The following is a 26,286-nucleotide window of genomic DNA, read 5'->3' as shown; positions in this document are numbered from 1 at the left end:
GAAGGATGTGCAAATACAGCACCATACTATTAATATCATGTAACTGGAAAATGATTTTCAACTGATAACCTCAACTGCCCTCTCAAATATCAGTTGAACTTCATGACATTCCTACATCTTACATATTAGTAGAGTCATTTTAGAGACAGTCTAACTGGAGCACAGAAAGCTATGACCGGTAATTAGAATATGTAGGTAAAACATACTGGTGGTTTTATTATTGTATAAAGGTTCTACCAATTACAATAATTACATCTAGTTATTTTGCCAACTTTTCTTCTAGGGTTTTGGTAGCCCATCAGGTGAACATTGGCTGGGAAATGAATTTATCTTTGCAATAACAAGTCAGAGGCAATATTCTCTAAGAATTGAATTAATGGACTGGGAAGGAAACCGAGCATATTCACAGTATGACAGATTTCACATAGGAAATGAAAAACAGAATTACAGGTAAGAATCTGTTGAAATTTTTTGACTCTGCTGAGTGATAAATATTGTTCATTGTTCACTTGTTAAATACCAGAGAGGACAATAATATGATACTGATTTTCATCAAAAGTGAGTAGAGGGTAAAAATAAAATAGAAATAAGTTTTCTCAGTGATGGAAGGATAGAATAAACCTAACATATCTGAGAACAAGGGATCATGTTGGCTGGTAGAACTGCTAAAACTTGTATAACTTTTACCATCAGAACTGAAAACTGATTGAATAGCAAAATATTTGTATTCTGCATTACAATATAAAGGATTTCTACCTCAGAAGCATTACACCGAAACAATGGACACGGGAGTAAAAGACCAAAAATGCTGTTAAACCATCTGATATTTGTAGACTAAAAATTCAGTGTAAATGAAGAGGAAAACCAGAATACTGGATCTTATTGTGAGGGAATAATATACAAAATTTTTTTCAATAATATTTTCTCCCCTATTTTGTTTAAAGATAAGTATGTAGGAAACTTAAATCAGTTCATTAAAAAAAAAAAAAAAAAAGAAAAAGGAAGAAACCTGAAGATACAAGAAGTGTGGACGATCTAAGTAACTGATTTAATTTTTTTTTAATCATTGTTTCATCTGAACAGACAGTACAATGCTGGAAAAAGAGAATGAAACCCATAAATATATCCCAAATTATTTATTATTGCACATCTAGTTAGCATAAGACTTAGGAGAGAAACAAATATATTGTAAATACAAACATTCAAGTCATAGCATGTGGAACTACGTTGGTATTCAGATCTTTAAATTCAAGTAACATGATTCTCAGAAATGCTGATTGCCTCCCTTCCCCCAAGGCCCCAGAGAACTGGAAGTGAGAGCAATTTGCTCTTTCTGCTGACAGGGTTCTGCCCAGGTGGGACACAAAGCAGTGCCCCTCTGGGGTTTCTCACGGCACAGTACTGCATGCTGTAAAAGTGCAAAAGCTACATTTAGAAGCAATCAGTAAGAGTTTAGCTCCTACATAAAGAAAGGAGTATCCATTATTACAAGAATGCATCCTATGGCATAAGAGCTCTTTATTTTGCTTGCCAGCATCACTATCTGTGATAGAAGCAGCTCCAGAAGGCTGGCTGAATAAAAACCTGATTATTGAGTCCTAAACAGCTGGCCACCCTTCAGAGAATGCTGTTTTCCCTTTATCTGAGGAGCTGCCACGAAGGATTTAAATGATTCCTCTGAAGTTGAAAACCACAGCTCCCAAACTCCTGCTCTCAGTGCCTTTCCTTCACAGTTGTCGGGTGTTTGCCATGTTTGCTTTCAGTACCTCAAACACAGAACTACAAACCTTTTCAAAACTTTAGTTGGTGTTATTTGAAATAATTCTGGCAAACAAACTAGGTGCTTTCCTATTTTGGAAGCTCTTAGGATTTTCTTAGAATGAATCACATTAAATGCTGTTTCTGTTAGCAAAAATAAGTAATTGTAGGATGGCTAAACTCACATTAGTTTCAAATAACGTAAGCTCATCAAGTAATAATAACCAGTAAAGAGACAAGTTTCTAAGCTGGTCTGGACAGGGGATTAAGGAGATCTGAAACGGAGAAAGGGCATTGAAATAAAAGGAAAAGCTCAAGAAGTGTACATTTGAAAGACATGAAAAAACATAAGGTTCCAGGTCTCATATTTGAATACAGTACATTTAAAAAAAAATACCACAAAGTGATAAAATTTGCTTGAGAAAATATGGAAAATCATTTTCATACTGTTTTTCCAAAATCCAGCCCCAACCTTACACAAAGCTTGATTCAGTCTGGATAACTCCCAGTTGGTGATTTCAGAAGGGTTCTGTTTTTTCTCTGAACTGTTTGCATTCTCTTTACTACTTTTTATTAGCCTACAGAATCTATGATTAAAAAGAGTAATGCTGAACATATGTAAGTTCAAATTTACTCGGTTTTCTTTCTAAATGAGACAGCTCCAAAAGGTTTGCTGGGAATATAAAATAAAATCTATTTATCCCAGATGATGACTGGGAAGAAGGTTGAGATGAGAAGGTGGATCATCATGGCTAGGCTTCGCGAACGAAGGTTTGGGAAGGGCTATAAGTGCGCTGGTGGCTAAAAAGGCCAATATGAGATAGACAAGTCTGGTTGCAAAAGGCACAGCAGAAGGACTCCTTAGGTGATATTGGCAAGACATGATTCTTTCTGCGTTGTCTTTTCTCCTCGAGAGTGATCCTGTGTGAGTTCTCCAAGGAAGCAACAGTGTTATAGATGGTAGGCCTTCAGGCCTCCTGGTTTGAGGCCAGAGTAGACCAGTTATGTTGATCAATATGGCCAAGACTGAGATGTTGTTTCAGGGAGTCCTTGTATCTCCTCTTTGGGGCTCCTCTCTTGCGGCAGCCAGTGGTAAGTTCACCATAGAGCAGGATCTTAGCGACGCGGTGGTCCTTCATCCTTGAGACATGTCTTACCCAATGCAACTGTGTTCTCAGCAATATGGCCTCAATACTCGTAGTTGCTGCTTGTTCTAGAACAGACATAATCTGACCAGTGGATGTTTAGGATTGTAAGGAGACAGCGTTGATGGAAGCGTTCTAGGAGAGGCAGGTGGTGATGGTAGATGACCCATGATTCAGACCCGTATAAAAGAGTAGACAGCACAATGGCTCTGTAAACACTGATCTTTGTACTTTTCTTCAAGTGTTTATTTTGCCAAACTCTTTTATGGAGTTTTCCAAAAGCACTATATGCCTTTGCTAACCTGTTGTCTATCTCTGTCAATCTTACTGTCCAAGGAGATGAGGCTGCCTAGGTAATTAAACTGATTTGAGCAGTGATTGGCCAATGGTGATATGGGGATGATGGAAGACTTCCTGAGGTGCAAGTTGGTAGAAGACCTCTGTTTTCTTTAAGCTGACTTCCAGCCCCAAAAGATCAGCAGTGCCTGCAAAGCAGGATGTTAAACGCTTCAGAGCTGCTTCTGTGTGGGTGATGAGAGCGGTGTCATCAGCACAGAGCAGCTCCCGGACAAGATCATTTAAGGTCTTAGTGTGGGCCTTCAGTCACCTTAGGTTGAATAGGTCACCATCAATACAGTATCGAATGTAAATACCATCTTCGTCATTGAGGTCTGCAGTGGCCCTTTGGAGCATCATGCTGAAAAAGACTGTGAATAGGGTTGGTGCGAGAACGCAGTCTTGTTTCACACCATTAGTTATTAGAAAGGGCTCAGAAAGTGAATCACCATATCTGACTTGGCTGTGCTGATCCTCATGGAGTGAGATGATCATTTTAAGGAACTTGGGGGGACAACCTAAGCGTTCCAAAATCTGCCATAGACCTTTTCTGCTCACAGTATCAAAAACCTTGGTGAGATCAACAAAGGTTACATAGAGGCATTTGTTCTGTTACCTACACTTCTCTTGCAGTTGCCTGAGAACAAACACCATGTCTGTGGTACTCCTGTTGGCTCTGAAACTACATAGGCTTTCAGGTAGAATTCCTTCTTCTGTAGAGGGTATTAGTCTGTTCAGAAGTATTCTTGCCAGGATTTTGCCAGCAATGGAGAGCAGAGTAATACCATGGTAATTTGAACAGTCTGATTTAGTACCTTTCTTCTTATATAAGGTGATGATGACTGCATCATGAAGGTCTGATGGTAGTTCACCTAGTTCCCAGCTACAAACCACACCATCATCATCATGGCTAGGCTTCTCGAACGAAGATTTGGGAAGGGCTCTACCCATGTTTGTTGCAAGCACGTTGGTGGCTAAAAAGGCCAATACGAGACAGGCATGTCTGGTTGCAAAAGGCACAACAGAAAGACTCCTTAGATGGTATATTCTGCAAGGCACGATTCTTTCTGTGTTGTCTTTTCTCCTCAAGGTTGATCCTGCGTGTGTTCTCAAAAGCATCAGCAGTGTTGAAGATAGTGTGTCTCCAGGCCTCCCAATTGGAGGCCAGAGTAGACCAGTTATGGTGATCAATATGGCCATGGCTGAGATGTTGTTTCAGGGAGTCCTTGTATCTTTTCTTCGGGGCTCCTCTCTTGTGGCAGTCAGTGGCAAGTCCACCATAAAGCAGGATCTTAGGGAGGCAGTGGTCCTTCATCCTGGAGACGTGCCCTGCCCAACGCAGCTGTGTTCTCACAAACCGCACCACAAACTTGTGAAATTTAGCATGGAGTGCTTGGCCCCTATGCTTCCAGACTTCAGATTGAATTCCATCAACCCCAGCTGCCTTGCCAGTTTTCACCTGCTGTATGGCCTTAAGAGTTTCTCCCAAAGTGGGGGCAATATCCAATTCGTTCTTCACCAATTGTTGTGTGATGGACTGAATAGCTAAGTCTTGCACTGCACAACTAGTACTGAAAAGAGTCTGAAAGTGTTCAGACCATTGATTCAGACTGGAGGTTTTATCTGTCAGAAGCATTTGACCATCAGCGCTGAGTAGAGGGCTTTGTACCTCGTATGTAGGTCCGTATGCTGTTTTCAAGACCTTATAGAATCACTGATGCAGTAAATGCATAAAGATAAACGACAACTGAACAGAAAAATCAATGTTGCACCACATGTGAAAGCTTCAATAACAGTATCTAAATTATTTATTTCTTTTAGAACATCCTTAGTTTTCCTATCTTCACAGGATGATTACACAGAGGCTGTCTGTAAATATGATGAAAATATCTCTGTCAGCTTCTTTGCAATCTTGCACTGCGACAAGTAAAATCTACATAGAATAAGAAGAGCCAGATCTTGCAGATCTCCCATTTAGTGAAGTGTTTCTTAATTTAATTAAGAATTATTCATACAACTATAAAAATGTGAGAAAAAGAGAATCCTAGAAGACACACAACCTGTCCTCCTTTCCTGTGTAGACTCTGCCTAGCCCACTCCTGATAGTCTGTTGAGATTGTTTGATGTTTTCAGGAGCTATACAGCTATGACACACTGATGCTCTGACCTGCGTCCTCAGATCCTCCAGAATTAAATAGGAAGAGTAACTGTGTGTTGGGATTTCAGGCACCACAGTTCATAATCCTACATATTAGTTAATGAAAACAGATATACTGATGTTGAATTTTCAACATTAGTAATTTCAGCTTGCACATATATCTGGTTTTGCTACTCATGATACAAGAGAAATATTTCCAAACAAAGAATGGGATGGAGAATGGTGGAATTACAATTTTTAATTGGCTGAGCTTTTTGTATCTCAGAACCCTTAGGGAGGTTTAATAGATACCTCCTTATAACAAAATATTCTGGTATTTAGTAATTTTTTTTTTAGAAAAGCTTTCTATTGCTGCAATGACTCACTAACTTTGGTCCTATCTATAGAGAAATATAATTAAATTATGAGACTGTACTGCTCAGCTGAGCAAGACTGTGTGACTGCTGCAGATATAGGTGAAATCTGATGATGGACAGAGAACATCCTAACTTGAACATCATCTGTGAATGAATCATGGACTTAAGGTGGTGGCTGAGCTTTGATAGTTCAAATTAAGGAGAACAGACTTTATATTGGAACAAGTATAAGAAAGTGATTACAACATTTAATGAGAAAGTGAAAGAGAGCATAGATACATTATTAGCAGAACACTCAAGAGACAAGTTGACAGGAGAAAAATAGTCATGTAGAGAAGAATCAGGCAAGAAGTTAATGAAATTTGTTGCAAACAGGGGAGATAGTAATTGAAATTATTCAAATCATATCAAGCTACTGTCACGATCTTCATCATCATCATCATGGCTAGGCTTCGCGAACGAAGATTTGGGAAGGCTCTATCCACATTTGCTACAAGCACACTGGTGGCTTATGAGGCCAATATGTGACAGACATATCCGATTACATAAGGCACAGCAGAAAGACTCCTTAGATGGTGTATTCTGCAATACACGCTTCTTTCTGCTTTGCCTTTTTTCCTCGAGCGTGATCCTGCGTGTGTTCTCGAAGGAGACAGCAGTGTTATAGATGGTGTGTCTCCAGGCCTCCCGATTTGAGGCCAGAGTAGACCAGTTATGGTGATCAATATGGCCAAGGCACGATCTTATGGTTTCTACAAATCTACATAGCACAGTTTCCAAGCTCTCCCAAATGCTGTGGCTCTTCGGGCTTTGCTTTGGAAAACCAAATCAGTTGTTGAATGTAAACTAACAGTTGTTAAATTTTATGGGATCTGGTAGCAGAGAGTGTTTAGTTCACTGAGTATAGTATTGGACTTTAAGCTCTTGTTTGATTAAAGTTTGTATATTTAATTTAAGCAATAGTAATATTTCTCTATTTTTTCTTAGGCAAATTAGGTAGGTATTCTGGTATCAGAAGCCTTTATGTAATGTTAATCTTTGATTTTTTATTTAAGGTAGAGGCTATTGAGTTATTTGATCACCATTAGGTGAACTAATGATGGAATTTATTGCAAAAAATTCTCACATATTTCTGTAAGGTAGAAAAAAATATATTTGTTTGTTCAATCTTTAAATTGTACTAATGAAAATGCTGTAATAGTAAGTATTATTTGTGAGTACAACTTTTAAAAACTGGTTAATTAAAAAACATATTCCACATGGTATTACTATTTCAGAAGCAGGACATAAACAGGCCATTGTCACTTCCTCGGCGTACAAAATGTCATTTTTACATGTTGGTGTGGTTCTTTATTAACCAGGCTTTTCAGTGATGTATTTGCTGCAAATAAAATTTTCTTCTTGGGTCACTTAAGTTTTTTAGGTAAAACAGGGAATCATCTTGACTTGTTTTTTGAGCCATCTGCTTTGCTTCTTCTGTGTTATTTCTAGCACAGTAAACCTTCAAAGCGTCTACTCTCAAATGAGGAAGAAAAAGTACACTGGGGAACACGTAGAAAATATTTAGCAAAGGAAAAATAACAAACACAGATCCTCTTGAGACCCAGTCCTCTGCCCAGACTCCAGTATTTTTCCCACCAAATATGAAAATTACAGAATAATTCAAAAAATAGACATGGTGCAAAAATTTAAGCCCATAGTAATTAACTTTTCTTTGGAAGCTAGAAATTCAATTTGGAAGTCTATTTCAGAGGAAATATCTATGCAAAATCCTATTCACAGACAGAATGATATCTGCAGTATACATGCTTTCTATGATTTGAAAATATATTTCATATATTTTATAACAATGGTATAAAATGGATAATATGGAAGAAAATATTTAATATCTCTATGTATATATAAGTACCTGGCTGAAACAGTTTTATTTTATTTAACAACATTGTCAGCCCAGTAATATTCCATGAAGTCTAACTATTAGAAGTGCAGGGATTCAATTCAATGCCTGTTAACCAGTGGTCTTTCTGGAATGAGGCCAGTGTTGCTATATTATATTAGTGACTAAAACTCACTGGCAGTCCATACACTATCTCCAAATGTAAGCAGAAATGAAATATAATGATTCCTCTGACTGAAAGTTGATGTAAATGTACTTATAGAATTTATGAATAAAAAAAATTTATCTTAATCCACATAAATCCCTATATATACTATCCCTCCACAGCTAATCATTTCCCACCTCTAACTACATAAATTTCATTTATAGTTCAATATACAATAGCTGTGACTATGCTGAAGCAGGAAGCTTTCTTCTTCTTTGTTATGGGATATAATGAGAATGCAGTGAGACATGCTGGCTACACTGTAGTAGAGCTGAAGACTTAAGAAGAGGATCCAGGGGCTCCTGAGGTAATAGGAACCAAGAAACACCAGTGAAATACCTCAGAAGAATTAAGGGTTATTCTTCTAAGAAGGTAACACAGCTGACAGCCCAGCTGAAGTGCCTTTGCACCAATGCCCACAGCATGGCCAACACACAGGAGGAGTTGGAAGCTGCCTTGTTGCTAGAAAGCTAAGAACTAGTTGCCATTACTGAAACTGGTTGGGATGAATGCCCTGACTAGAGTGTGGCTATCAGTGACTACAGACTGTCCAGAAGGGACTGGCAAGGAAGGAGAGGTAGAGGCATTTCCCTCTACATCAGTAAATGGATAGACTGTGAAGAATTGTTTCTGAAGAACAGCCACAAGCAGGTTGAAAGCTTATGGGTAAGGATCAGAGAATAAGGCAACAAAGGGAACTTTATGGTCGGTGTCTACAGGCCACTGTAGGAGCCTAATGATGAAGCCTTTTTGCTCTAGCTATGGGAGGCCACACACTTGCAGGATCTTGGCTTGCTGGGGAACTTCTGTCACCACAATATCTGCTGAAAAATTATCACAGCAAGCTGTAGACAATTCAGGAGAGTCCTGGAGTGCACTGAGGATAACTTCTTAAGCCAGATAATAGACGGCCTTACCAGAGTGGATGCAATACTGGATCTGATGGACACCAACCCAAGTGAGCTGATCAGTGACATCAAGATTGGAAGCAACCTGCACTACAGTGGTCATAGAATCACAGAATGGTAGAATGGTTTCAGGACCTTAAAGATCATCTAGTTCTAACTCTCCTGCCATGGGCAGAGACACCTGCCACTAGACAAGGTTGCTCATGCACTGGTGGAGTTCACAGTCCTGAGGGATATGGAACAGGCAAAGAGCAACGTTGGAACCCTGAATTTTAGGAAAGCAAAATTCCAGCTGGTCAACAAATTAGCCAATAGGATCCCCCTGGGAAACTGTCCTTAGGGACAAGGAAGCAGAACAGAATTTGTATATCTTTAAGGACGCTTTCCATAGAGGTCAAGAGTTAGCAATCCCCACGTGCAAGAAATCATGAAAGGAAGGCTAGAGAGCATCACAGCTGAGTCAAACCTGTTGATCAAATTAAAGGCCAAGAAGAAAATACACAGACAGAGGAAGCAGGCCAGGTATCCTGGAAAAAGTATAGGGACACTGCCTGGTTATGAAGGGATGAATTCAGGAAGGCCAAGGTGCAGCTGGAGCTGAACTTGGCAAATGGAAATAATAATAAGGACTTCTAAAAGTATGTCAGCCAGAAAGAGAAGGTCAAAGAAAGTATACCCTCCTTGATGAGCAAGACTGACAAAGAGCTAACAACAGACAAGGAGAACACTGAGATACTCAGCAAATTTTTTCCTCTGTCTTCACGGACAATGTCTGTTCCCACAACTTTCCAGTGAATGGCCCACAAGATGGGGAGTGGAGAAGTAAAGTCCTTCCCACTGTAAGAGAAGATCAGGTTTGTGACCATCTGAAGAGCCTGAACATACATAAATCTATGAGATCTGATGAGATGTATCCCAGAGTCGTGAGGGAATTGGCTGAAGTAGTTGCCAATATTGTGATATTGAAAAGTCATGGCAGTCAGGTGAAGTTCTTGGTCAAAGAACTTTCCCTTGGACAAAGGGAAATATTTTATCCTTTTTTAAAAAGGGTAGAAAGAAGAACTCTGGGAACTACTGGCCTGCCAGCCTCACCTCTGTTCCTGGGAAGATCATGGAACAGATCCTTGTAGAAGCTATGCTAAGGAACATGGAAAACAAGAAGTTGAATCAAGACAGCCAGCACGGCACCAAAGGCAAATCTTGCCTGACCAACCCAGTGGCCTTCTATGATGGAGTGACTCCATCAGTGGACAAGGGAAGGGCTACAGATGTCCCATTTAGATTTCTGTCAGGTCTTTGACATGGACCCCCCCAACACCATTCTCTCTAAATTTGAGAGAGATGTATTTGATGGGTAGACTGTTCCGTGGATGAGGAACTGGTTGAATTGTCACATCCAATAGGAAATGGTCCCTCAAGGGTACATAATGGACCAGAACTGTTTAACATCTTGGCTAATTACACACACAGTGGGATAAAGTGTACCCTTAGCAAGTTTGCAGACAACAGCAAGCTGAGTGGTGAAAATGACACACATAAAGGATGGAATACCATCCAGAGGGACCTGAACAAGCTCGAGGAGTGGGCCCATGGGAATCGTATGACGTTCAATATGACCAAGTGAAAGGTGCTGCACCTGGGTTGGGACAACCCCTGGTATCTATACAGGTTGGAGGATGAACAGATCAAGAGCAGCCCTGGTGAGAAGGACTTGGGGGTTCTGGTGGATGAGTGGCTGGACATGGCAATGTGAGCTTGCAGCCCAGAAAGTCAACTGTGTTCTAGGCTTCATCAAAAGCAATGTGGGCAGCCAATTGAGGAAGGTAATTCTGCCCCTCTACTCTATTTTTGTGAGACCCCACCTGCAGTACTGCATCCAGCTAGTGGTTCCTCAGCACAGGAAAGACATAGACCTGTTGGAGTAAGTCCAGAAGAAGGCCATCAAGAAGATCACAGGGCTGAAACCCCTCTCCTATGAAGGCAGACTGAAGGAGTTTGGATTGTTCAGCCTGGAGAAGGCTCCAGAGACACCTTAGAAAAGCTTTTCAGTACTTAAGAAAAACAAAGACAGAGTTTTTAGTAGGGCATGTCATAGGACAAGAGACATTGGTTTTAAACTAAAAGAGAGTAGATTTAGGCTAGATATAAGGACAAACTTTTTTACAATGAGGGTGGTGAAATACCAGAGGAAAATGGTGGTAGATGCTACATCCCTGGAAACATTTTGGATCAGGTGGAACAGGGCTCTGAGCAACCTTATCTAGTTGATGATGTCCCTATTCACTATGAGGGGCTTGGACTAGATGACCTTTAAAGATCCCTTCTAATACAAACTTCTATGGTGCTATGATTCTACGATTTTATTATATTATGATACTGAATATTGTAAAGGATTCATATATGCAAGGTCAGACCAGAAAAAAATGCAATTTATCAGCAAATATCTGTTTAAAAATGTTTTATTTTAGTCACAAATAATGCTTTATTTTAGTCACAAATAATGCTGAACTCCTTAACTTATCAGTATCTAAGATATGGAGGGAAATTAACAGAGGTGTTCCATAAACACTGGAAAATTCTTTACTTCAGGTTTCAGGAAAGTACTCATATACAAGCTTTACAAGATGTATACTGTTGTTTGTATAGCAACCTTGTTTTCAAAGAGGAAAGTAAAGCCTCTAGTGTAGGTCACACTCAGGATTTATCTGATGTAACAATGGCCTAACCATTTTTGTGTATCCACTTATTCATCAATAAAAGGTAGATATCTGTTATCTATTTTCATTATCAGATCTTTCAAGCTATCTCCAAATTGGTGATGTCTTCAGTCTTGGTTTTCTTTATCCTTTTTCCTCAACTGGTTAATTTTCAAATATCTTATCCAAATTGATATATTTCCTTCATCAAAACTGGATAATTCTTCTCCATATATTCAGTTTCATGTGCTGGCAAAAACCACCCTCCAGCAGTTTTTTTTAGGCTATTGCTAATAAACTTTCAATAGTTAAATTTGATCGTGCTTTTATGTTTCTAGAAAATTTTCTTTCCTTTGGCATTTTAGGGCTTTTCAACCACATATCTGGAGAGAAGCTTGTTTTCCAATGTGTTCCACTACAGTTATCACTATGGAACATAGTGGGCATGTCATTATCTCCTCCTCCAGACTCCTAGATTCATTTTTTAAGAAAAGCAAAATATATGAGCAAGAACAAAAGTATCTTAATTTCCCATAAAACTTATCTACAATAAAATAAACATCAACTCAAACTACTGATTACTTGAGGCAACAAAAAAGATATTTTGTAATAATTTTCTAGTCTTAAGCATCAACCTGGATTTAATGAATTGAAGTGATTAATCACAAGGCAGACTTGTTTTCCTACAGGTAGGTAAGATAAAGATTTTCACTGCTAACATTAAAGCTGTTGAACCCTAGGAACAGACTGCAGGACCCTATCTGAGACACTCGATTCCCTGTGCATGCCTGGAGGGAGATAAGCGCCTTAGACAGAAGCCAAATCAGGTAACATGCAAAACAGAGAGCTGCCCAGAGTTAACCATTAGGAAATTCTGAAAATAGCAAGGCATCCATTTATATCCACTGACAATTCACAGCTCACAGCCTGAAGGTAGGAGACAATGTCTTGTCTTGGAAAAGAAAGGAAAGACCCTGGGTTAATGCATTCATTTGCCAGAGGGTATCCAGACCACAGTTGTTGCTTCCCAGGAGAAAGCAGCAATCCATGCTGCAGAGAAACAGTCTGGTCATGAAGCTCTGACAGTTACTGTGACAGGAAGAATTCACTGTTCAGTGAATGAGTAGGTACCAGGTCACTTGTCAGTGAGGTGGGAGAGGGATTTCTCCATGTCTCATTTTGAATTAAATAGGTTTTTATTAAATTATATGTTATGAAGCCATGAGTTCTTTTCTGCTACAGGCTTACGTTTGTACTCCCTTTGAGGATCAGTGAATCCCGAACAATTTCGTTGCAGCAGGACACATATTGCTGATTATGGCATTGTTGTGAAGGAAGTTTTGTGGTTTTAAACCTTTCTGTTGCTGAGTCAGTAACACCCACAGTTCCTGCATGGTAGGTAGTCACTCAGATTGATAAATTGTTACATGAAAAGCGAAGAGTATCAGCTGCTAGTAGCTCACTCACTTACTACCTAGTGAGGATTTCTACAGAAAAAAAAATTAGTAGATTTATGTGGGAATAATATAATGCCAAACAAGAACAAGGTAGTGAAATCCTTGCTGAGGGCTACTGCGCAGGCACATAAGTCTGAGAGAACTCTTTAATGTATGTAAGTATTGGCAGAAAAATAGTCAATAGAAACGTGGTAGTGATCTTACTTTTTACATATTATAGCTCAGTGGAAATTTCACCAGCTGTGTCCCAGCTAACAGGGGGAGACAGAGCTTGATGTGGCGCCTAAGAGAAAGCTGCACAGACATTAATAAGGTGTTGGCCAATTTTTCATTCTCCAATTTAAAATGACTACTCTCATCTTGTTTTATTATCTTTAATCTATATTATTGGTCTTCCTGTAGAGTGTTGCTCTTTTAAGGCTTTGTTGCTTTATGCTACCTCTATATTTGCATTAAGAACACCAAAGAAGTATTTTTAAGACATTTATATGATCCTGTTGTGAAGGAACTTCACTGTCCCAAGGTAAGAGCTCCCACTTTTACCAGCTCTCCTTACCAAGAAGAGCTATGTTTCTTTAAATTCTGTCAAAGCATTTACAAAGAGCTTAAACCTATTGATGTTTGTATTAGTGTAGAATTTAGCATAGAATCCAGTAATATTGTTTCTTCCTCTCCACTGGGCTTTGACATGAGAGAGTTCCTGAATAAAAAGATCTTATGAAGCTAAGACACTTCTGGATATTTTCCATGCATGAGGAATTTTTTTTTTGTCAAAACTATTATGTGTAGAATATTCAGACATATCCAAGAACTTATGGCATTAAATTCAGACTATTTATCACAGGGACATAAGTTATGTGATATTTGCCTCAACTTCTAATAAAAAAATAACATAATAACTAAGTTTTAATGTTTAATGTTACAATAATTTTCTTGTAACTTTTTCACTCTTTAAATTCACTTAATTCTTGTATAACGTAAGTGTTAAAACTCTCTGAAACTTGTAATAATTATCAGAATGTAGGTTAGCATAGTGAAAATTTGTGTACAAAGTGTAAGGCATATGTGTAAGGATATCAGATAGATACAGCATCACAGTGTGAACAATTAGAGTTTCATTAATGTTTGCTAATAAGTGATATGCTAACAATTTAGGATTGCAGTATAATGCATCTATAAGTTTAAGGATGCAAACTGAAATGTTAAGGCAAAAGTAAAATGCAGAACGAGATAAAAAAATCTCAGTAAAATTCTTGATTACAAAATATTTCTGCATTGGAATAGTTTCTTTGATCAGATTCCGTGATTGCACCGTTCCCCTTGCTATTATCTGTGAAACTTGGAAAGCAGAGTACATTTTCGGGATCCAAATTCAGGTCCAGCTCAAAATACTTCACTTGGACATTATTCTTGTCATAACCTTGATCAAAACTGAAGAAACTGACACTTTCAAATGTCAGTCCAGAAAAGGTTGAAATTTGGATACAAAGAATGAGATGTGTCTCTGATTTCACTCAGAAAAGTTATATTCTTCCTGTGAATGACCAAGATCTTCATCAGAGTGAACTTGACCACTAAGTGTTTACAAGATTATGATGAATTTATTTAGCATTAGTGACAATATTTCCAGAATTAAAAAAAAATAAAAAATAATAATAATAAAAAAAAGTGCTGCTTGGAAAGTTTCCAGAAATGTCCATAATTTTTACCATTAGCCAAAAATCAAAACTTAAATACTCCACAATGCAGAAGTATGGGACTGGTAGGCCCCTTTTACAGTTTCTTACACAGAGATGTGTGCTGTCTGTGCCCCTTTAGCTATTGACTCTCTGTCCACCCTCTGAGCTAAACAGAAGCTGGGTAGACCTGTCAATGTGGCATCGAGCCCAAGCATCCTGTCCTTGAGTAGGTTCAGTGTCACACTTATTACAACAGTACAGTTTCCAGCCAGGATGGAGTGTGGGCAGAATGAGCTCATGTCTGCTCAGAGAACTGACAGTGAAAGCTTTCATCTGCCTGAAAAACACATGCAAAAATTCTTAGAGTGACCCTTATTTAATCTAGTATGTACATGGTTAAAAGTCTCTGAAGTCTGTTACCAACATCCCAGACAACCAACCCCAGGGCTTTTTTCACCTCCTTTTATCATGAACAACTCTCTTGAGTTGATCCTGAGAATACTTTTTGCACTGATTCACTATATTTTCAGGATAACACCAGCAAAGTGATGTGGTATTTTCTGTAAGTTTGCTTCTTTCATGAGTCAAAAATTAAAGTGTACCTGTGGGGTAGAGAATTTGGCCAAGGGATCATCCCAGATGTTTCCATAGTCATTCATTGCATCAATCTTTAAGAATTTCTTGTTGTTTTGGGTTTGTGTTTTGTTTTTATTTGGTTTTTTTCCCTATTAAATGGAAAAATACTTGATTTTGCGCTCTCTCTCTTTAATGTCAATGAAGAGTGATATTATTCATTATTTGGTTCACAGCAGCAACGCAGTAGATGAGTTAGACCGTAAAGTAGAAATATACACCATGTCTAAGAAGCTACTAATTTACATAGACCTACAAACACTTAACAACTTTGAACATGAGAGCACAGAATTGTTGCAATATCCACTGCAGTGTAGCGTTTATTGTTTGGTTGGTCTGCAAGTTCTGCAAGAAGGAGGTACTCAATAACAATGGAAGTCTAATTAGAAAAAGAAAAACAAGTGCCTGGTACCATACAGAGTTTGATCTCTAGTTTTCTGTTCCATCAGATCTCAGAGGCTGAAGTGTTTTCAATTTTAAATCAGTGCTGGAACTTCTCACCACACTTGACCTAAGTGCATGTGCACTGTTTGTGTTTTGTTTCCTTTTATTCAGCATTATTATTCAGTTGCACTGAAGTAAAACCTCTTTGCACCAATCTCAATGCCATTTGAACCAAAGAAGTCATTATTGTGAATCACAGGTCTTGTGAGGTCATGACCTGGGTTCTTAGGGGGAAAAAAAGCATGTAAAACATGCTGATCCCTGTTAGCCTGGTCAGTGTGGCACCAGCAAAGAACTTGGATCATAAATGGGTGACAGTCAGTGAACCTTTCACTCATATATGACTGTTTATTGGCCACAAATGACGCCAAGGGAGTTGAAATATGTTTTAACAGTCTGTTTATATTTTTCTACCAAGGTCTTAGTGCCACATAACTCATTTTGGCATTTTTTAAACTTAATTTTGCATTAAGAAAACCAAGCAAACACTGAAGCCAATATTTATTTTTCAAATAGCTATAAACATTTCACAGAAACTCTCTGTGCATCAGTCACTTATAAAATTTGTTACCTTTTCCTAGATACTTGCCCTTATAATGAAAGCTTAACCTTTGTGTGATAATGGAGATAAAGGGCAGAGGATGAATGTAGCATTTACAATACAGCCATTAATGACTAAAGGGATCAAGCCAGACCTGTTGCATATTATTCAGGCTGAAGGTGGGACACGCTTGTATATATAAGTACTTTTGTTCTACATCCTGTTTTCAATATCATAAACCTTTGATCAAAAAAACTAATATTGCTGGTGCAAATGATACTATATGAATAAGAGAAGCCTTGGCTTTCTCTTCCCCACCTATTTCTTCTCTTTTCCCTCCTCTATTTTTTTAATTTTTTTAAACATACTTAGGCCCTGGTTCAGCAATGTACTTAGGCAATTTTTTTAATTTAAGCACATAAGAAGTATTTTGTTGAGGCAGGGCCACCAGAGCTCTCACCGAAGGTCAAATCACTCTTGTTTCATTATGACTGCACACCCTCTAAGATGACATCAAACTGTAAAAATAAATTAAAAATATTAGGTTCAGAAAGAGATCATAACAATTACATTGTCATTAATACTACCTTATATGGTTTCTAATTTGGAATTTATTGCATTTCCTGTCATCTCCACAAAGTGATTCATCAAGGTCCCTTGCTGTTTACTGATGTCATGAGTGTGAGTACACAGCAACCAGAAAAAGCCCTTTAATCTAATTAGTAGAAATTCATAATGTGAATTGGCTTACTCATCAGGATTGAACAGATTCCAACATAGGTAAGTGAATGAAAATCCTGATTAATGTGTTGCTTTGAAAATAATATCCCCCAAAACATCCCTGTATTTTCCTCTGGGAGTCATGCAGCAGGAAGCACACATCTCTTGACATGAATCCCAACATAAATCTTGAAAATCTCATGCAGAACCCAAAATATTTATTTTAATGCGTTATTCATTAAGCTATTTCTTTAAATTGTAGTCTGTTGGCAGCTGCAAACTCATTCCATTCCATCCACATTATAGCAATGCTGTAGTATGATTTGATAGGGTCATTATGTCATTAACACTGGAAAAAATATAAAACCAGAATCTACAAATGCCCAAAGGAGCACAATTGTAAAAGAAGATTGCACTGCTAGCAAGGAATAAAGTATAAATAATCAAGTCAAATTGATGAAATATTAATTGCAGGCTATTTCCACTTTTATCAATAATGATTCATTTCCTTACGTTCAAACTCTTCGCAAGGAGGAAAAAGAAAACCCAAACCAACAAAACCCCCACAGATTGTTACAGCATGTCCAATAAATGGCAATGAAGCTGCTGAAGGGTCTCGAGCACAGGTTTCATGGGGAGTGGCTGAGGCAGCTGAAATTGTTTAGCCTGGAGAAAAGGAGGCTCAAGGGAGACCTTGTCACTCTCTACAACTACTTGAAAGGAGGATGTAGCCAGGTGGGGATTGGTCTCTTCTCCCAGATAACAAGTGACAAGATGAAATGGCCACAAGCTGCACCAGGGGAGTTTTAGATTGGATATTATGAATAATTTCTTCACGGAAAGGGTTGTCAAGCCTTGGAACTGGCTACCAGGGAACTGGTTGAGTCATCATCCCTGCAGGTATTTAAAAAATGTGTAGATGTGGTGCTTAGGAACATGGTTCAGTGGTAGACCTGGTAATTCTAGGTTAATTATTGAACTCAGTGATCTTAAAAGTCTTTTCCAAGCTAAACTTTTCTATAATTCTATGATATTTGAAAGATATCTTACACAGTTTCAATTAACTATTGTGCCAGTGGAAACATGAGGAAAAATGTTATTCAATCTAGATATTCTGTCCAATTTAGTGTTTAGATAATTCCTTAATGTTGGTTACATGTTACACCACACTCAGCATTCAATTTGATAAAAACAAAGTTCAGTGCTCCTATTTCAAGCCAGGGATTCTTTCAGGCAGTGTACCTCTCATTGCTGTTTTAGACAACAGCCTTAGATTCTACACACAGCTTCAAGCAATATAAGCCTGTGTGAAGCAGTCATGATTCTTGTACAGAATGACAGCTTCTTACTTTCACTGTGTAGAAGTGTAAGTATTTCTATAAAGTGAATCACAAGAACTGACTCCTTATAGGAGATAATTCAATGTCAGTGACATTTTGGTTATTTCAAAGACATTGTCTCATTTTGGTTTACTCAAAATCTTTGAGATCTAAAGACATCATCTCAGTGCTGGTACCTAGTTTTACTCTTACTTTTCTACTCCTCACTTATCTGATTCTTACCACTTGCTGTCATAGAAAATATTTTGTGTCACTATATACAAGTCTTGATCTGTTTCTCCTGCCAGGCAGGAGTGCTTAAAGCTTAGTTATCTCACTGCCTGATCTGTGACCCGAGAGGTTATCATGACCATGGAACTTTAGGGAAATAGTCTAATATTAAGGAGGGGACAATATCAATTAAACTAGCACATCAGTTTCTTCTCTGAAATGTACTTTGAGTCCTTGGGATAGTGACTTTTTTCAGGTAGACTTCAGTTCTCTGCAGAACTGTATAAACATTTGACTGAACCTCCACAATTAAGAAAACAGTGAGGGTCCAGTATCCAGATGAAATGAAAAACTATGTCAACTTTGAAAGTTATTTCTATTGATTATTACTTAAAAAAATAAAATATGATAAAATAAGATAAACCTAAAACCTATGGAACCTCAAGAACTAGATACGTACATATATGCATATACTGCTGTATCTCTGTAAATGGAAAAGAAATAATACCTTTGAATATCATCACAGGTTTATTCTTCTAATTGAAAAAAGTAACATGAAACATATTGAAGTTTTAATTAATGTAATTCAGCAATAAATATAGACTTGTGATACTTAACCTTCTTAGAGCACAACTATAATTAATTTCAGTCATAATTCCAGCATACTCTTTACAAAGAAATAAAAAAGCAACCAAACACTGCACAAGAAACCCAAATCAAAACCCTGACATTCCTCCCCCCAAAACACATTTACTATATACCCTTTAGACACAGTAATTTCCAAATACCAATTTATATCAGTAAGATTTATATAAAGTTTTAACTAAAGTCTGTCTATGATATTTGTAACTTTTACTTATGATTAATTACTTTAAATTAAGCAAACCATGTGATAAATATTTCACTGTGGCTTGTAAATGGTATTTTTCAATGACACTGCATGGTAACAAGAATCCAGTATCTCTACAGTAGCCATCAGGATAAAAGTCAGCACAAACAGCATGCTGATACATGAAGTTTTCCATTTCCATTTTATCTAAAACAGTTAATTAGGATAATGTATAACTTATGTGGATGACAGTGGGTAATTAATATCATCCTCAGTACAACTAAAGCATGGATTTATGAAATCCACTATTACAATACATCTGCATGGATTTCAGCAAACTATATTTATGAGATTTTTGGAGCTTCCAAGTATATTTTCAAGAAGTATTAAGTTAAATTTTACTGGAGTTGTGTGTGTCTCTTTTACTGGATTTTTGAAGAAGATTAATCAATTTAAAGATAAATCAAATTTCCAACCAATGTTCACTGAACTTTTTCACTAACTTCAATGTCTGTAAAACAGATCCTTAAAGAAAGATATACAAGCATCATAAGATTCAGCAATTCGGTAAAGATAAGCAGTAGAAGGTCTGATTACTTGTATAAGTCTTAAAAACTTTTAAAGTGTGAGTTTCTCTGGAGAGTCCTTGTAGTTCTGTGCTGAAAAATCCCTTAAGAATCAATTTTGGCATTTCTGCTGTTGGCTTCAACCAAATCCAGGAAGTGTATTTGAGTAGAGAGAAAAATACTTTTTCAATTTAGGTTACATTTTAAGTTAACCAAATTTCTCTAACCTTGTCTTTGTCTGTGTGCTGGCAAAAGTTCAGATAAGTTCTAATTTTGTATTTTATTTTTTAAGAAGCTCATCCATCTTCAATGATATCAAAACAATTTGCATTATCACTTAGGATATGCTCAGTGTTTATATGTCTGTCTAAAACATTGATCATCTCTAGTTATTTCAAGCTTGAAATTAAGTCAGCCCCTATACTTTCTCAATTATTCTTTATAGAGCAATGAATCAGGACAAAAATGGTAGTTTCTGTAGCAACAGGAAATCTCAGCATTTATATAGCTATTGAGTGATTCTTTTTTTCTCTAGTAAGATTTTAAATTTCATTTAATAAAAAAAAGTAATTAATAACTGAAAGGTTTCATTTCAGATTTCCATGACAAAAACCATTGGTGGGTGATTTTGTTTTAATAAGTATTGTGTTGAAAAATAGTTTAAACAGAAAATGGTAGTAGCAGATTAATGTATCTGTTCTGTGCTGTGTTTGGTGACAGATTAGAGTAGAGGGAATTATTTCTGTTCAACACATCATTGTGATAGTAGCCTTAAATATGTTTCTGTCCCTGTTAGCGGTAAAATCCAGTTTTACCGTATGTTTCCTCTCCATCACCACAATGTTACTGACATCAGCTGCAAACCTAGCAGCTCACACTGCCACAGTGACTGTTTCTGTGGCTTCTGTAGCATGTATTTCAAGTAGTAGAAGCATATGTTTGCTTGTACACTGTCCAGAATAAACATATTTTTAAATATTTTTTGTAAACTGTGACAAAGAACCATTTGTCTGCATACAGCACGATGACAGGCCATTTGCCTTATGGCAGGAAAAATTCCTCTGATAGTAAATCCTGATGTCTTTTAATTATCCTTACTCAGTATTTACCTCTTCCCAATGAGTACAGTGCCTTAGTCAATTATTAATCTAATTTAATATAGAAAAAGCAAATTTGTTGTCCTCTTTATATAAACTCACATTCAGTACAGCATCAAGGTTCACTAGACTATTGTATAGCTTGCTGTAATGTGTAGATGTGTTTTTTATTCATGGCTTGTTTTTTTGCTTGTTTTCTGTCCAAAAATAAACATATTTTTCTCCTTTGACCTGTCAGGTGTACAGTTCAAACACGAGCTAAAATTAACATGAGCTCTTAGAGAAAAAACGTGGTTTTTTGTTAACAATGTGCAATCCCAGGGAAAGATCTCTCTACTATATAGCATTTGTTGTCCCATAGACAGGCTGCACTTAAACCATTTTAAAGGAAAACTGATCATATCAATTTATTGCTGTATTTTATATTAACATTTTATCTTTAGAATTGGAAGATATGTGTTCTTACTCTGGATATATTGAATTAATGTTTTCTTGGCTGGCACATTTCACTTGTCTCAACGGGAGAGTGGGCAAGGAGCTGCAGTAATGTCAGACAATAATTACAGCAGTGAGTCATTGCTACAGAGCAGCAGAGGAGAAATACAGAGGTCATTTTGTCTTACATTTTTGTAAAGGAAATGTGGGAGGATATTATTTTCATGTGCGGGCAGCAAAAATATTAAGAACCAAATTAAAAATCTGTTCAAGTTGTCAGAGCTACTTACTGAATTATTCAGGTTTTCAACAGTTTGCAGAACTACTGTTTGCAGTTAAAACTCTATTAGGAATACAATAAAGTTAAATAAAGAGTCCATGAATTTACCATTTACACAGTTTCTCAAGTCTAGGCTAAAGATAGGAGTGGGAAAAGTTTAATATGGTTATGGTTTTATGGTGGATATTGATGGTTTTCTCCAGTCAGAAAAGAATTGTAACATTCTCTTTCTTCTTCTCTTTGGTACTGTACATCACTCATTCATTCAAAGGCAGGCAGTGATAAAGGTGGAAACTGTTTCTTGCAACTCAGTTAAATAAGTTAGAAACTTCAAAATTTTGTGAGTAGTGGTGACTAAGTTTTTGTCATCTTCCACCATATCTAGTTTCTTCAATTTCTCCAAAGTATTTTCCTTTCTTTTAGAGTTGCTTTTAATTTACCTCCAAGGATTATTTACTTTATCTGGTGTTACATTCTTGTTTGTTAGTTAATCTTGATTTATGATAAAAAATTGGGGTTTGATTCAATTTTGTTTGTTTTCATAAGGAGAGTATGCACTGCCCTAATGAAATCTAAATATTTCACCCTCCTATCTCAAAAAAAAAAAAATGTTATGTTTAAGAAGAGGTTTTATTTCCTAACAAAGAAAAAAAGATCCAAATGGGTGCCCAGATAATCTAGCTGTAATCTGGATGAAAGCAACAACTATGATGCCTTCTACTCTACAATTGAGCACAGTTCAAACTCACAGGAATCTCCCAGTTCACCACAGATGGCTCATGCTCTATCTCCCACAAGTAGATGGTCTTTCCACTGGTTTTAAAAATTAGCAAGCACAAGGGATGTTTCCCTTTGTCCTTTAGTGGGAGTATTAAATGACGAAAAAGTTGAATACCAGGGTTAGGATTCCCAGTGAGTTATCGCAATATATTTAGTTCCATGTTTAACAGGATTTTGGCATACATTTTAGTTTCAACCTCAGCAACAGCAGTATTTCTCTAGAGTGATTATTTAGATATTTTTCTCCTGTTCACAAAACATTATCTATCATGAAGTATTTGGAAGATATCTTTGTTACAGAAGTGCTTTTGTTATTCATGGACAACTGTTACTATTGGGAGACTTCATGTGATTTTGCAATATGTTCAGGAAAAGGCTAATTGGGAAACTTTATAAGGAGTTAATGATATTTAATGCAGACATTATGTTTTATTAATTGATAAAAAAGGATTTTTAATTCCTAAATAATTAATCAAAGCCTTTTTGAGAAAAAAAAAAAACAAAACCTGAACTTAAAATGAAGCTTTAGGTTCTTTTGTTTTCTTTTGTTTCTTACTTAGTATTATTATAATTAGTGTCTAGAATTAAGAGTATCCTGATGATAATCTCATACTGGGTCCTCCTAAATGGTTGCAGTCCAGCGGGCTTTAGTTACAGAGGGACTTAATCTCCTAAATTTAAATTTCATTATAAATGGAATTATTTGACTAACCCAATAATTCATAAAACTCTACCAAATTCAGCATCTTTAGGAGTGGGTTTCATTTCAGAAATTGAAACTGTCTAAAATTTAGATGTAAGTGTGAACCAGATAGAAGATACAAGTTAAATCCTTCCTCAAACTCAAAATTTTCCAAACTAGAGGACAAAACAGTGGCAGTCACATGAGTTTTAAAAACAAAGATGCCTTTCACAGTCCTAACACGAAGGACAGTCAGTGTAAGTTTATATTTGTCCACACTTATCTGTGTACGTGTATTCCCACACACCAGGTGTAAGTGCTGACCAGTAGGTTAGAAGAAGGGCTGAGATGTAGGTACCCTCCATTCCTACTGAAGGTAGGAAAATATGGAAACTCAGTGAGGAGAAGATTCAGAAAAGGAAATTCTGGGCATAAGATTCTGATCTGCATGTATCCATTTTATTCCATGACCCTTTCCGTCAAAATTAATAAGCCCTCCTTTGAGGAGGAATCAGAATTTGGGGTTCCATCCTGCCATATGGAATGAGAAGGCAGGAGAGAGGATATTTTAGCCTGCAGAGACAGACAAGAGGGAGGAGGGAATTTGGAGACATCCTTCTACAGTATTTCCCAAACGCAAGCTTTGATGTGTCCCTCTCCATTCATCAAGCCGAATCTTTTAAAGCCTACTTCAATATTTCTGTTTCTCTCTATTTAATGCTTAAGAACATTAGGTCATTACTCATGTTTATGAATTCCAGTCATGAAGATCTGTGCTCAGATTTTTAGTACTATGGCAGTGGTGAAATTGGATCTTAACTCATAAGATATTAAAGACCGTGCACACTGGGATAATTGAGGTGGTTCTCTACATCCCTTAATGATAATTGTTAATATTTGCAGTAAAGTAGTGTATTTTTTTTTTTTGTTTACAGACAAAATAAGTAATAGTCACCAACAAAGCTGCACAGGACTTCTTAGCTGTTTCATTAAGGGTCTACTTTAAATAAAGGACTGAGTGATCTCTGCTGACTAACAGAAAAAAAATAGAGAAAAAAATAGTTAATGTTAAATTGCGTAAGCCTTACAAACATTTCACTAGTTCTAGTAAATAAATAAATAGAAATTCTAATTGTAAACATTGCATCAGAAACTATCTCCTACACTTTAATGAGATTTAGCACACAATTTTTTTCACATGGATTTATGATTGCATTTACTTCTTATTCTGTATGTTGCACATTTCATAGCTGCATGTTGCAGAACTATACTTTTTTTTGGTAATTTATTTAGAATTATCCCAGGTTTATCTGTTAAACTCTTTAAACATGGTGTGAAAGCAGCTAAACTGTATATATTTGAAAGAATTCCGGGTCATCTAATCACTTCAACAGGAAAAATTTCTGCTTTAAGTTTGAAATGGCTTTTCAGGATGCCTTGCAGCTGTTTATGTGATATTTTTAGATCTATTATTTCCACACACTATACCTTACTTTTGTTTCAAGGAACTGCAGATAGTCAAGTTGTGTCATGGAGAAGGAATGGTGAAAAGTAAAACATTCTTAAGAGAGTTTTTCCTCACCATTTGTGAAATCCCAAGCTGCCATTGCTATAATATCACAAGAATAAAATGCAGAGGGTATTTCTAACACCCATACTAGATAAGAGGTAACAGTTAAAATATTTTTTAAAATGCACCATTTCCTCTTAAGTATGTCAACTAAGAAATTTTCTAGTTTCCAAAGGAATGCTGTCAGCTGCTCTGTTCCTCATAGTGATTTTAGAATTTCATATAAATGTCATCGGAAGTCCTCAAAACTTAATATACAAATGTACTATTTCTCTTACTCCTATTTACTCATAATTTATTCGCTATTCTTTATTTGTTGCTTTTTTAATTCCACTTTATGCAGATAAAGTATAATTGATCTTTTTTATATGAGCATGAATTTACTTTTCCTGCCTATTGTGTAAATCTGAACAGCCTTTCCCCTTCTTTCTTTGATCTTTAGAATTTCTTGGCTGTGAGAAGTGGAAAGGCTGGAGATGTAGTCCTGAAAATGGTTTATAAAATTTAATTGGAATAAATCCCTTTTTATTCTAAATTTCCTTTCCTTTATCTCCTTCAAGAAAAATCAAGATGAACTCAACTCTGAATTGCTATCTTTTCTAAGGGAAGGAAATTATGTCCTCGTAGTTATTCACAGTTTCTTTTAAAGGTTCAATTTTTTCAATCTGAATCTGAGAATACTAAAAAATTAGCTGAGTCCAAGCGGTAAGATATCTACTGCTCCTGGCAGCTAACAGGCTCATCAATTACTCTAGTGCTATCAGAATTGCTATCTCAAGCCAGGCTAGTTTGGACCCATATGGCTTGAACTGAAGCTGAGAACAAGAAGAACTGATTGCTTCAGGACCAGTTTTGGGGTTTGATTGAGATCTGATTTTGGTGTAAAGTAGTGCCAACTTAGCAGTGTCATTTTTTCCTAACTGTTGGCAATGCCAATTCGGGGAGAAAAGCCCAAAGAAATAGAATTACTGTTTCACCCTGCGGTTCATCTGCATGCTGTTCAGTACAATAAGCCTACTGGAGTTCAGAGCTGAGCTAAGATAAGCTTTATCCTTTTAAGGTCACTGGAGACATACTAGACAAATGGTGTTGAGGGAAAGTCAAAGGTAACTGGCAAGACCTAAATCTGTGATGAGTGGAATGTTTGTAAAATATCAGGGCAAGTAAAGAGCTTGTAAGTAATCCTAATGCCCTACCCCTTTGGGGAAAACATTGAATACCAAATATTGTGTATTTCTTTATTTTTTATGTTTTCTTAGATTGTAAAATTTATTTTTTTTAATCGGACTAAGTGGGTTTTATAGTATTCTTGCTAATAAAAAGGTCTGGCTATCCTTGTCTTTCTTATTTAAGTAAACAACATTTGCTTTTTAAATGGACTTTATGAGACTTCTGTGAGTGTCAGTGTTGCAGATATAATGAACTTGTATGGCCATTTCAAATCAGATCATAGATATCATGTGACAAAGTAATTTTTCTATCAACACAACCTCAGGGAAGTTTATTTTGTTGTGCAAAAAAATAGGCACAGCTTACAAAACAAGGCCAAAGTCCAATGGATGAA

At 36.8% G+C, this 26,286-nt stretch overlaps 1 protein-coding gene across 1 annotated transcript in view; it reads left to right on the top strand.

Annotated features, from left to right (window-relative positions):
* Positions 1-26,286, top strand: part of ANGPT1 (angiopoietin 1) — a 159,368-nt gene that overhangs the window by 119,028 nt on the left and 14,054 nt on the right. The window contains exon 7 of the mRNA XM_051785177.1: positions 284-450. Within this exon, the coding sequence (XP_051641137.1) occupies positions 284-450 (167 nt within the window). The remainder of the gene's footprint in view (positions 1-283; positions 451-26,286) is intronic.

The sequence above is a fragment of the Manacus candei genome, unplaced genomic scaffold (genome assembly GCF_025592945.1).
Source record: "Manacus candei isolate 608988 ecotype Guabito, Panama unplaced genomic scaffold, ASM2559294v1 h1tg000019l, whole genome shotgun sequence".
NCBI lineage: Eukaryota > Metazoa > Chordata > Aves > Passeriformes > Pipridae > Manacus > Manacus candei.
The sequence above is the reverse complement of the archived record's forward strand: the minus strand, read 5'-3'. Positions and strand labels throughout refer to the sequence as shown.